At 37.9% G+C, this 14340-nt stretch overlaps 1 protein-coding gene across 1 annotated transcript; it reads right to left on the minus strand.

Moving 5' to 3' along the window:
* Positions 1-2271: 2271 nt before the first annotated feature.
* On the minus strand, positions 2272-13920 carry cd99 (CD99 molecule). Its single transcript, XM_035678036.1, has 6 exons — positions 13893-13920; positions 12101-12133; positions 11221-11241; positions 7109-7225; positions 6949-7002; positions 2272-5524 (listed from the first exon to the last, which is right to left on the minus strand). Exons 1-6 carry the CDS (start codon positions 13918-13920, stop codon positions 5496-5498), a joined length of 282 nt encoding a protein of 93 aa, XP_035533929.1. The 3' UTR covers positions 2272-5495.
* Between the last annotated feature and the right edge of the window lie 420 nt (positions 13921-14340).

Raw genomic sequence — 14340 nt, forward strand, 5'->3', positions numbered from 1 at the left:
TAAAGGTGGAATTAGAAATCAATAAATTATATTATTTCCAAATCTTCAGACATTTTTCCAAATACATTTTATTTGTTACAAAACATGGATATTTGTGGGCACAGACATATTTGCTGTTTTAAGCTCAGACCTAAATACATCCAATCATGCAACAGTTATGGTGAGACACTAGAGGCAAAAATGTGTTTTTTTCCCATGCTCTGGTCAGTTTAGAGATTTTGGGCTATATTGCTTCCATAACTTGGACTTGCTGTCTTCTTTCAGACAGTGGAAAGAAATACACAAGTCAAACGGCCCATTGAACTTTTACTCCACTACAGGGACCCGTCCCGCTCCCAGTTTGGCAACCACTGGTTTATTTATTGTATGAGAGCTTCAACAGCAACCATAACAACACTGTTTTAGTGAAATTAAGCATGTTAATTATGTAGAATGTGACACTAATGCACTGATCCAGACTGAAAAATGGGTTGATTTCTATCAATATATAATATCTATATGACTTAATCCTAATGCATTTAAGTCATTTTTCATGCAGTCATGCAGAATTTGATTTTACTCCCAGTCCTCTAAGAAAACTCTTAATAATGGAAGTAGCCTTCAAAAGCCCACATTTGTCCAAACCTTCATGTGTTAACCAAAGTGTCTTGAACTACACACACCAAGCCAATTATGCTCTTTGAAAAATGACTTCCCACTGTAAGACTCTATAATATTTTCACACAAAAGGCTTTTATTTCCATTACGGTTTTACCACGAGGGTAAAAGCAGTTTCATTTGGAGTATTAACTGTGTGGTCGTGACAGGCGTGTCCGAGTCTCATTTCGTTGGCCTGCAGTTAGATGCAGAGGCATGTAACCTTTTGTCTGCAGCAGTTTCTGGGCTGCGTGTAGTGTTAAATTTCAATTGGCACACAGTTTGAGTGTGGAGTGTGGGGCGCAGAGTCTATTCTGATTTCAAGTCAAACTGGGTCACTACTGCAGGTTCTTTATAATTCAACAACCAGAGGGAATCACAGTTCTGTTCCTGACGTTTAGCTGGAATTGTTGGGCAATTTTGGGAAGCTATAAACTCACTTAACCTGTGTGGAGGTCAGCTAGCAAACAGCACTTTTACTCCTCAATAGTATAATAATTATATAGAGTATAATTTGATAACATTTATTTTATATATATCATTTATATGACATAGTCACCTACCTGACATTCTTGATGTCTTAAACCTTCTGCAAATCCAATAACTTATCCACAAAGGCGATGGTGACTTTGCTTAATTTTGACGCAGAAGGCCTCTCATACAGGCTTCCAGGAGATCACGAGGGCCCAGATGACAGTCGCATCTTTGCACCAACTGATACCGGAACCTTAAATACTGAGAGGATGAATTAGTAATCTGACGCTGCACGATGAAGTCACATCCCATTCTGTTTTTATCTTTATCAGAGTAAAGAGTGGAGCCGAGGCCCCACATGTCCGGTTTGTTGAACTTGGTCGTTCAACTAGTAGAAAGTGAGGTTTGCCAAGAGTTGTGCAACAGGCTCAGCCTTCACAAGCTGCCCTCCTGGCCCTCTCCTGATGCAATGTTTTACAGTCGCTTTCCACATGTCAGTGTATCGTTCCACAGAGGCGTTTTCCATCAATTCCATGCTACTGTAACCCCCTAAAATCCACTTTTTACTCTAATTTCCTCTAAGAATGAGATGCTTATTAACATCAACATCATGTAAACGTGAAAAATTCAAACAAAAGGCAAATTTTCATCTCAGTCTCTTGGCAGGTTCTTGTTACACATTAAAGCAGGAGTCTGTTTCATGCCAAGGACCCTGATACAGAGATGGAGTAGGGACCCCCTACTGCATATAGTGTATAAAACCATGTTGCATAATAAACTGAGCCTATAGTGCCATGTTTAAACATCTCTCATTATCATGCATACAAAAATAATTTAATGAAAATCATAATTAATGACAGATTCATATATTCATGTTTTATTTTTTAACCTACATGTGAAACGTATCTTTGCTTATTATATGTTGGTTTCATATTTATATTAAAATGTTTTATAACAAAAACCTTCAAAATATTATCAAACAATACTTTTGGCACTTCCCCTTGCAGTAACGCTGAGGACCCCCTGTGGAAGACCCAGGCATTAAAGCAATGAAACATTTTCATTGTAATGAAAGTAACAATATATCTGACTCGGCAATTAAACCTCAACTGAAATGAGTCATCATAATGCAGCTGATGAAAAAATGACAAAACGCAAGTAAACTGTACAACACCACTTTACTGAAAACACGTTTAAATCCACACTCAGAAGGAGCATTGATCCAATCATTAGATGTAATATACCTGGATTAAGTCTATGCTTGAAAAACGGAGACACATTTAAATAAAAAAATTAAAAAAAATACACTAAAAATCCAGATCACTGTTGCTTATAATGAAATGCTCAAAGCACATGGCAGCATCAAGCCTAAGGCAAAAGTCAGCAGGCATCTATGCACATCATTCTCCAGTATTTACAGCTCACAAGGGTGCAACTCATTTTCATATTTCAGCATCATAACAATTCTCTAACCTAAAATAGTTTTTCTGATACTTTATGTGCTCATTTGTGATTCTAACAAACTGATGACACACAGGCGAACAGACATGAATAACAAACTTCAGAGAACTTGGTGGTGATCAGAAGAGATCACCACCAAGAAAAGTGCATCAGCATGGCCTTGGAGCGAAAAGAGCTTCAAAGCTGAATAATACAATTGATAAAATACAATACATCTCCATCTCATCATGTCATTTCTGTCTACGGTTAATTCCTAAAAATCTTATTTTCCTAAAACGAGCCAAAAAAATGTCGGTGTGGAAAAAATACAACAAAAATCATATTGCTTGTTTCACGTTTCAATTGTTTTAAAGGTTTATTTATTCTTTTTTATCACTAGGGGGTGGTGGAACACCTTCTAAGGATGGCTAACATGTTAGCAAACAGTTGCCTGTGTACACATCCAGAAGCAGCCCTGTCTCCCAGAAATTAAGTTTATATGGAACTAATTCGCAACAGCAAATACATTTTGAGGGAAACAACGCCAACTGAATGTTTTCGATGAGCATAATTAATTAATTGTTAATTAACACAAAAATGTTGATACTTAACGTATCAGTAAAACAGTCACAACATATCTAATTTTCCATAATCTTGCAATTCTATTTAGTTGTATAATTTTTTGTATGGTTATGTTTTGGGGAAATTGTGGTATGTTTTATTAAACGTAATTTCTAGGAGACAGGGTTTCCAGCCGACACAGCAGAATCCACACCTGATGAATGTGAGGATGATATTTATTATTCTTGTACTTAGATCTCTCCTGAGAGAAAATATCTGCTGCATTGATTGGTGCAGCTTTAAGAAAATAAGATTTAACTCACATTACAGACAAAAATTAATTTTGCAGTGCAGACTTAGGATCAGTCTCCAACATGACGACAAAACAAAAGGCAGATTTTTATACTGTATATTATGTTTTTATATGTGATACAAAAGACTATAAGCAATCTCACTTACAATGACCCGTCTCTAAGTTGTGCACACTTAGTGGATGTATACATGTAGTTAGTTTCTACTTTGTGTAACCTCCATCTGCATCACAATCAGCATTTTATATTAAAAAGCTCTTTCTGCTGGATTTAGATCCAGTAAGTGATGATTATGTCAATGCAACTAGAAACATATTTGTATTATGCTGTAAAAACCATGTTCAAAGGCATACTATGCAGGATTTTTCTGTTGGTGTTTTAAAGTTTGCTTCTCCTTCCCAATTCAACTGAGAGCAGCGATGGTAAAACAATGTAGACAGTGAATGGGAGTGAGGGACTAAGAACAAAGCAGTGACGAGAAATAATTATTATTAATATTTAATAATAATATTTTTTTATATTGTTTCACAGCAGTTACACCTCTGCACAATCCTGCATAAGGTGCACATTACTGGATTTTGTGCCAAAGCTGCACTGTCTGCGGTGACTCAGCCCTTCCCTCGGTCAAACAGACACACAGACCGCATCTCTTTATACATTCATAGTGTCTATCTCCACAAATCGTTTCAGTGCTGTGCCAGCGCTGGAGAGCAGAGGAGAGAGTCAGAAACTGCAATCTGCCATTACATTTTTATAGAACTCCGACCTCAGACCCTGAGGGCTACAGGGTCTGTGCAGATACACACTTTCAGTGGGTGATGATTGACAGGGATTATGTTTTTATGGGTCTATACATTGTTTTTATTTTTGGAAAATCCTACCTAGTATGCCTTTTAAGTAATCAATCTACCTCTGTGTTTACAGGTTTTCTTGGTAAATTCAATACCCTGTACATTTCATACTCACCATTCTGTTGCTCTGAGTTTGTCTTCTCCAATTAAAACAATGTTCTCACACATTAATATTTTCAATAGTTTACACTTTATAGTTTTTCTTAAAGTTGCTGTTAACCTGCCGCAAATTAAATTCTACATTTCCATAGACGTACCTTTCACATTAAAAGCCTCCCAGCAGCTGAGAGGACAAAGCCTCAAACTCTTGTTCCTGGTAGGCTTTTACTCTAAAACATCTGCAGGAAGTCTCAAGATTCTCTGACGGTAGCTTAACAGTGAACTGATGGAATTAGTGCTGTGGAAATGCACATCATGCCGAGTTTCATATGTGAGCCACTGAGGTACAGGTGATTCCACCTCTGCTCAATGTTTTTACCGGCTTTAATTAGCTGTTAAAGCTGGCCACGCCCCTTGTCGTCATTTGAATACCTGCTTGAGTTTGAGAATTCACAATATATGGTTTAGGCATAATGAGGTGTGCATTAAAGGGTTAGTTCACAACAAACAAAGAGAAAAAAACAGACAAGAACAAAACAAAGGCTAGATACTATACATGTTCTTTTCTTTGTGATTTGGGTGAACAAACCCTTTAGGATTTAAGGTGCTAAAGAAAATGCTCTACATCCATTCTGAGCAGTTAAAAATACAAAAGCTTTGTTCGATCCTTCTTAGATGCCAGTTGGGGGAGGGGGGTCTGCCACAATCAAGAAGGTTTTAATTCAGAACATCTTTTCTGTAACAAACACCTGATTTGACTTGCATGATGCCGTAAACCCTACCCACATAGCACCTATGTTAAACTAAACACACCCTTTTGCAGTTACTAGAGTGTTAAGGTTTAAAAGACGTATTAGGAAAAGAAAACAATGCATTCATGTGTACAGTAGTTGCACACAGACACAGCACATAAACAAGCTCTGTGTAAAATCACCATCTGCTAAAAATCCTCTGTAAGGTAACGAAAGCAGCTCCACCGACGATGGGGATCGAGTTTTGTTTAGTGAACAGAAAATCAAGATGTATTTACACATTAAATGGAGAAAGTTTTGATTGAAGGTTGAACGAAGAGGAGTTTTGTAGAGAAGGCCACTGACTTGTCTTGTGCGTGTGCAGAGGGTGTCTAGGACGTCCTGAGCAGGTTGCTGAACACTGAAATATGAAAGAAGAGAAGAATTCATGCAAAGAGTGACTGGGGTAAAGAGTCCCAAAGCCAAGCCTGTCGAATGACAGTCTGTTCACTTCCTGCTGTTGACCACTTGATGTCAGGCTAGACTCACGTTCAGATTTGGTTACTTTGTAAACAAGTTTCAAGATTTTATTGTCATTATGCTTCATACGGCTACGTCAATACATTTCCAAGTGAAACACTGTACTTCTTTCTGCACTATATCTATCTGAAAGCGGTAGTTAGTTACTCAGCAGATTAAGATTTTACACACAAAACATATGAAGAGCTTAAATATCATGCACTGTTATGTATCCGTACAGTGTACAGGGTTTCTGTAGACAAATGACAGTTAATTCAATAAATTTAAGACAATTATGAATGCCAATTACGACTTATTTCACGTCCATACTGGGGGGAAAAGTATGAAGGATATCAAGGAAAATCCAAATCGGTTCCATGTCTGTTACTACCCGTTGAATAGGCCAAAATCATATTTAACACAATTTAAGGCCTAAAATTCAGATTATTGACCTATTCCAATTAATTCAGATTAAGACCCTATGGACAGTATACAGGTCAGCTCCGCCAGCTATATCAACAGAATACTGCTTACAGTAATTCATACCACCTGTATTTAACAATATACATCACTGACAGGTCAGTCTGCATAATGAGAATGTTTTGAATGCAAGACTTTTACTTGAAGTACATGAAGTATTTTTACATTGTAGAATTGCTACTTTCACTAAATAATAATAAGTCTTCCATCACTAGCCTTTTTTGAAACCTAGTTGCAGGGTAACAAATCCAGTTGCAGGGAGTAAATGCATGTCACCAGATCTCAACCCAGTTTAACACCTATGGGAGATTCTGAAGCTTTTTTTTGTATTATTTTCAAGCTGTTCTGGAGGATTTACAAAAGCTGCAGTAGGTCATTTTTATAAACTATCACTATATCCTGGCAGTAGTACATGCGACAGATAATCTGTGAAAAAATCTGGTTCCTCCTAGTCGGAGGTAATAAAAATGGGTGATTATTGAGTCTCATTCCCAGGCCATCAAATACAAATGCTTTCAGACCCTTAGGACTCATTCCCAGGGTTCTTTATGTCTTTCTTGGCTCTGATTGTTTTGGTATTTTTCAGTTCAGGCCCGGTGGATTCTTGTAAATGCCCTCAGGAGCTCTAGAGCGAGCCAGAGATTCTTACACAGATTATCTCTCATGTACTACTGTCAGAACATTTCAGCAATAATGACAAAAAGTTATTTTTATACACGTTACCTACTGCAGCTTTAATATACAATATGTTGGTTTTTGTTTGTCACCCACCTGTGACAACCAGTAAGACTCTTTTTACAGTAAGTATAGATTTTTCAATTCATTTGAATAAATAAAGAAACCTACCTTGAGGATCAGACTGAGCACCACTGTGGCCTTTACCACTCTCTGGATCTGCCCCTGAATAAAGAACATTTCATCAGTGTGACCCCTGTGATAGCAGCAATATACTTCCTTTTGTATGCGACTATAAGTCTATATATTGGCATTCTAAAAGCACACTGACCTCCCTGCAGCTTAAAGCAGAGCTTCTTCTTCTGGTAAGCAAAGTAACTGGATGCTGCTCCTAACAGAGCGACTCCAACAGCGCTGACAATGCCTGCAATCTGTCCGGATCCAGCTTCTGTAGGACAACAAACAAACACACTGTTACAGCCGACTGCGCCCAGAGTTTGTGTATGTTCAACTAGAACTATCAGTCTTTTCTGGGCCTGTAATAGTATTAGTTTGGACAAATGTTTTCTGAAGCAATATGTATAATTCCGAAAGGAAGTTTTAGCCCATTATTTGCAGCTGAGCTTTTTATCTACAAACAAACATTTGGTAGGATGCTACATCACTTGTTTTGTTTTGTTTGCAGCCATCAGTGCAAACCGTAAGAATTGATTTTGTTCTTTCCATTTCTCTGATGTAGCTCCTCTACCAGCAGCAGAACATCTTCCATGATAAATGGAAACGAAAGGAAAAGCAATCCTTTTGTTTCAATTTCAGTACATTTTCAGTAATTTAATTCTATTTGTGTAGTTTAGTTCCACAAAAAGTTAACACACAATGCTGAGCTGCTTCCTAAATGAATCTTCAGGTTCCTAGCTTCATCGGTATATACTGCTGCTGTTACCTTAAAGACTTTTTTTTTCTAAAACATTTTCAAATGTTAATAGCATTCTTAAGTGTATTTATTTGATAAATAGTTGATAAATAAGGGCAATGGTTCCTAAACTGTGAACTGTCATAACCTAATTTTTCCACAAGGTGGCGGTAAATAACCTTTGGTGACAGCCAGAATCTATTTACACTGGCAAAAAAGTTCCCCCAACCTACAGTAAGGAAAAACTGAAGTTAAAGTGTAGTAAAGTTAAAAAAAACAAAATCACAACATAAGCAACAGAAAGACTTAAAGTGTAAATGTCAAACATGGAGATACAGTCAGTGGTGAAACCAACACAATGAAGTAAAGAGAGAAAAGGGATTAAAAGCTCCAGGGCAGGGTGGGGCACCGAGGCAGCACACACACAAAGGGAGAATGACACACACACACACACACACACACTGGCGGCATGAATAATAAGCCTGACTCTTCTGTTGACTGGCAAGACTTTAAAACCACAGTGAGTCATGAGGGAGAGGTGTGTCTTGTGATGGCGCAGTGTATTAAAATAGGGCATCGCCAAGACACAAGAAACAGGAAAAAGAAGCCGAGGAACAGCCTACAGTATGACTTACTGCTGGAAAATGCTGAACATGTGCGCCATCTTTCCCACACATGCAGGACACCTGAAGTGTCTGCTTCTATTTCAATCACGATTCAGTGCCGGATTTACCCCGAGGGCCTGAATCCTATCCTGATCGAACACACATTTATTAACTCTTTTTGTAACCCCTAACTACAAGCCAACACGTATCATTTTTAGGATCGGCATTTCAGTGGTGCTTTATGTGTTCTGGACCAGGTTTTAATGACAAACTGAAGTTGTCCGGGTTTTCTGTCTGTATGGGACAGGTTTTCAATGCACCACACATATCTGCGTATGAATAGATGTGTCTTTGTTCTCTGGGTATAAATCATGTTATGTCGACGATACCTGTGGAGCAGTATTTGGCTTGATGCTGCACCCTGTACCAGATTATACATTAAATAATTAATGGCAATACGATATGTATCACAAGTATACTGCGATACAGTCCATAAGGCAATATATGAATACTAATTTTAGGAAAACTGTTCCTAAAGAACACCATATGCAGAAAATCTGAGTAAAAAAAGGTAAGAGTAAAATGGCTCACTACCACAAACCATGTCAATCGAACAGGGAGACTCTCTGGGGCCCCTGAAGGTCTGGGGCAGACCCTGAGTCGGTTGGCTCTCCATCTTCTCATGAATGATAAATCAAACACATTGTCAACTAACTGACAATTCCACAGGTTTCCTTTATTCATTAAGCATTACATGTCTCATGACGTTCTTACATTAAAATCAGCAATGTTACAAATTCCATAAAGACAAGAGGCAAACCAAAGAAAAGCCTTAACTCCAAAGAACCCACCAAAAATAAATATCCCGCCACTTAGCAAAGAGTACACAAAGAACTAGTCATAGGATAAAAAGTGCCAAAGGGAAACACCATCATCTGATCAAAAATCTAAATAAAAAGCTTGCAGAGTGCTGTGAATGCTGGCTATGTTAAGAATGTGTGCAGACTGCTGCTGACTGTGGAGGATCCATGCAGGGACAATGTTATTTTCTGCAAATGAAGCAAGGTTACTACAAGATAATTGTTTTGGAGTCTTAAAGTACGGCTCAGATCTTCAGTCAGAGCGCTCTCTGCACTAACTGATCAAATCAGACACTTCATTTCCTGTCATATGAGCTTATTTAGCACTAAATAACATACTAGATAACAATGAAGCATCAAGGCAACCAACATGAGCCATATTAATTCTATTTCAGAAAAGTACCTGATACACTCATAAATGTGTGCTGCATTCTGCGTGGTTCACACAAAGGTAACATGAGTTCACTCCACTGCAGCATTAACGCTGTAACAACATATGAATGAGTCATGGCACTTCATGAACAGGAGAGCTGGGTGGAGAGTGAAAGAAAAGGGAATGTATGTACACACCCAAACACAGTATGTCTGTTAAGTCTGGAATCACAGGGTTAAAGTCAACACTATATTATTTCTTGCAGCTCTGCTAGTTTTAACTGTCTGGGTGGTTCAGTGATGCAAGCATTTACACTCTGAGAACTGTGGTTCCAAGGCTGTAGCCACAGAGGGAACATTAAAGGGGTTGATGATGATGACGTGTACCCCCCAATTCCTAAGGAATTACTAGGGATGAGCGAGTACACTCTTATCTGTTCAACCAACTAAATTATGTGTATTCTTATCCGTACTCGGAATGGGCAGGTGTGGGAGGTGCTTAAACCAAAAGTGGGCTGGACCTACTGGAAGTTGTCGATTTAAGCCTGACATTAATATGGGTTGATCAGAAGTTGCTATCTTTATTAGAAAACTATTTACAAAATTGAACTTCAGACCAATATTTTGACCACAAGAGTAAGATAACTATTTACAGAAAGATTTTCTTTAAAGTTGCAGTACAGATATTGACACATTTTTCTTATCTGGCACTTATCTGTATCGGATACTCGTTTCAGCTGAGTACTCACTCAACCCTAACAATTACTGCCATAGGTGGTTCGATACAGTTTACACCAATCACACAGAGCTCAAGCACAGACATGCGGCTGAGAATGTCCAAAGAGGTCAAAGGGCACAGGAAATGCACTCTGAGTGCTCAGAGTTTAGAGCTGCACTGCAACAAAATCGTTTAAAACAACTTTAAAAAAACAATAAAAATGTATCCTAATGATCATCCAGGAAACGAGATTCCTGTCTGAACACCCTTACAATATATTTCTTTCAAAACCGAGTCAGACATTGAACGAAACACACTTTGTAAACACACTGCGCACAACCTCAGACCTGTCAGCTAATCAGAACTTAATGGACTGATGCTTCATGGAAAAGCTTGCAGCAGGTCCATGGCCCTCTCTAACAGAGGTGTAATGGTTTGCTTTATGTTGGAAATCCACATATAGAATTCCTCTGGCATGTTAGCATTTAGCATCTTCAGGATTTGGCCCCACAGAAGGTCTGGATCTGCAACGACACACAATCGTAGCAGGGTTTTAGCAAAAGATACCAGACCAGGGGTACCAATGTGAAGAATACACCAGTCCGAAACTAAAGCCAATTAATCCTCAGAGACACCCGTTCAATCTAGTGGACCGAAGCTAACCTGATCAACATTTAAATCCAGCTGACAACTCCAAATGTCAAAATGATAAGAATGAACAACAAGGTAATGAGCTGCTTTCAAAGCCACCAGAATAACGACAAATCAATATGCGACGACGGGAAGTAGAAAACACCACCAACATTGGTTCAGCAACAAACTAAATCAACACAACTTCCTCAGAGATGTAAAACAGGAAAACTCCCAACAAAAGCTCAAGGGCAGATCAGTTCTGCAGGAAGACATAGCAATATCTACAGTGACATTGACAGAGCATGGAGACAAAGACAGGAAGTACATAAAGATTAGATTTACCTTGAGGCTGATCAGCACCACCTGTAAGGAATACAGACACAAATCAATCCACAATGTCCATCATGGTCAGATATTTAAAAGAATTTTAAAGATACATACATATAGAAGATGATCAATTTTGTGCGGCTAATCAATATCCGTGTCGAGTACCAATGACTGGAGAACTGCACATACACTTGATTAAAGGGTTACTGCAGCACTTCACTATTGCACTTCCATAAAGTGCCATAAAATCTCCTGATTTGCATTTAGACATTAGACATTTAGTTTCTAGTTTTGGTCAAGCTGCAAAAACACCAGATGCTACATTTCCCATAAAGGAAACAATAACATCTTTTTGTTAGACCCATCCTGTTGGCAAAGGGTTTTATGGCAGTGACCATGAAAACATAACTATTCCAGCACAATTATAAAACTTCAATCATGAATTACATACAACTTACTGTTCTATATTAACAGATATTATTGTATTATTGTTTCCCCATTGTGCCTTAACCTGGTGCTGGCTGTGTAATTTTTATTTTGCAAAAAGCTACTTTTTTTTACGTTCCACAATGCTAATGTTCGTTCTTTTTCGTTGTTTGCAATGTGTATGTTCGGAACATGATGGTTTATATTTATAATTTTTATGACTTATTGGTAATCTCGAGTAGCCATCATTGGATAATACAAAAGTAGCCCAGGAACCACTTATTCTTTTACCTAAGTACTGATGCTAGAATGAAGTTTAGCAGGTATAAACGTCTTATGTTGATGTTGATGGGAATGTTGTCATTTTGCAGGTATAATATTGGATTGACATTCTGATGTGATAATGGCAAAATGATATATTGTATTTTTATATACAGTGGAATAGAAAATTATGAGAATAAAAACGTACCCTGAGGATCGTAGCCAGGGTCCTGCGCACCACCTGAATTTAAAAGAAAAAAGAGAGAAGAAAAGTCAAGTAGGAAACCTTATAACTTTCTTCCACTGAACAGCAGAGTCCTGAGAGGCAGCACTGAAAGTCTGGCTGTTACTTGGCTCTCTAAACAGCAATCTCGTCACTATGCTTCCTCTTATACAAGTTGATTTGTATTCCATATGAGTTAAATTCCAGCTGAGAGGTTCTGTGCGCAGTAAGCTGCAGTTAATAACAGGTTACACAAGTTGCTGCTTCATGTATACGATCATGCAGAATCAGATCTGAAACCCAACCATGTGGCTCTAATTACGCTCGAAAGCCTGTGGGTTTTTATTCCTTTTCCTTTCTTTTGGTAGAAGAACAACTAATTACTTCCATGCTCTGACCAAACAACAGTATAGAGACACAAAGACAAAGACCTTCAAAAACAACAGACAGCGTCCATGTCTTTCCTTTAAATGTACAGTGGAAACAACCACCGTCTGAGAGCTGAAAAAATTAACAATAGCCCTTTTTCAGTTAAAAACCCATGCAAAACACGAGCATTAAACCAGTGTTTATTTATTCAACATGAGGAGAACATTGCTGGAACCTGCAACATTCCTTATAAACTATGAGACTTTTCTGATGTTATCCACAACTCATCATTTGGGGTCCACTGGCAAGAAAATCTGTGCACACAGACCCAGTTTGAGTAAAAGGATAATAAACTGTGATATGCTGAGCACACAGTTTGGAGGAAATGCTGAAAGAAGGCTCCCAAAACATGCATCTTCTTCATTCTTTAAAACAAATTTTTTAATGTTATGCTGTATTTGCTTATACCAGCTCAGTACAAACTGGTTAGAAAGACAGTAAAATACCCACTCCTATCTGCTGTATAGACTGAAAACAAGTGAGTAACAGCATCCCCCAGCCTCACATATAAATGATGCATTAACTATCAAGTAGGACAGAGTCTAATTTATACTCTCTGATTGGCTAATGGTTACTCGATCTACGACCACTTTTATTCTGAAGGTCAGAGGTCAGTTTTAAAAAAAAGAAAAAACACAACATGTAAACCATCTTTAATAATTTTTAGGCTCTCAGTTGTGTGTATTATAGTGAAGTGAAAGTTAAGTAAAAGATTGATATAAAATTTTGAAAAATTACCCCCCCCCCCCCAAAAAAAAAGTGGCATGATAATAATGTGCTATATATACTCTACACAATCTTGTAAAAATGGGCTAAAATGTGCTCTATTCACCGTTATGGTCCTCTCATATAACACACAGTTTAGCTCTAATTTCAACCCCACAATGCATGCACACAGGTACAGTTCAAACAGACAGGGCTTTTATCTTCATTGTGTACTACATAACATTAAGTTATGTGACACTGATATTTCTATGAAAAAAAAATGCACGTGGGGACAGTTTGAGTGCCAAGGCACATACCATAAAACCACATCATCCTGTGTGAAATCCCCTGAGACTCCCCCCCACTCTATGTTAAAAAAGTGTCATTTGACCTCCATGATGCCTACATATACAGTCAGATCAGAATTAGTCAGCGTTACCATGACATTAAATAAATGTTGTGCTGTTCTTTTGAGATTCTTTTTTCAGTCAGCGGTTGTGAAGGACAACAAGACACAACAAAGAAAAGGAAGCTACACGAGGAGATACCAAAGCTCAGTTAAAACTACAGCAAATGTTCAGGGGTGGGGGGAAGAAAGAATATATCGCTCTGTTTGTCAAAAATAATTATTAAAACATGTTACTGTGGACTCTTCCTAAGTCCCGCTCCATTTTGGGCAAGCCTCTGTAAGACCCTTGGTCTACTTTCTCCTTTCCTGTACTTAGATATGCTAAGTGCTAATCTTTGTTGAAAAAACAACCACATTTTAAAGATGGTTAAAAGATAAAAACAACGTATAGTCTATAGTCACAGTCATAACTAATGTTAGCAAAACGTTAGCTAACTAGCTAACTAACAATTGATGTAAATTAACTAGTGAGTTAGCTAGCATTTTGCTAATATTATGAGTATGTTTGTGTATATGTTGCTTCTATCTTTTTACCAGCCTCAAAATTGTGTTTGGTATTTGGTTGGTAACAGAGGTGGGTAGTAACGAGTTACATTTACTCCGTTACATTTACTTGAGTAAGTTTTTGAAAAAAATATACTTCTAGGAGTAGTTTTAAATCACTATACTTTTTACTTTTACT

The sequence above is a fragment of the Morone saxatilis genome, unplaced genomic scaffold (genome assembly GCF_004916995.1).
Source record: "Morone saxatilis isolate NCDOM2014 unplaced genomic scaffold, NCSU_SB_2.0 Contig6, whole genome shotgun sequence".
Taxonomy (NCBI): domain Eukaryota; kingdom Metazoa; phylum Chordata; class Actinopteri; family Moronidae; genus Morone; species Morone saxatilis.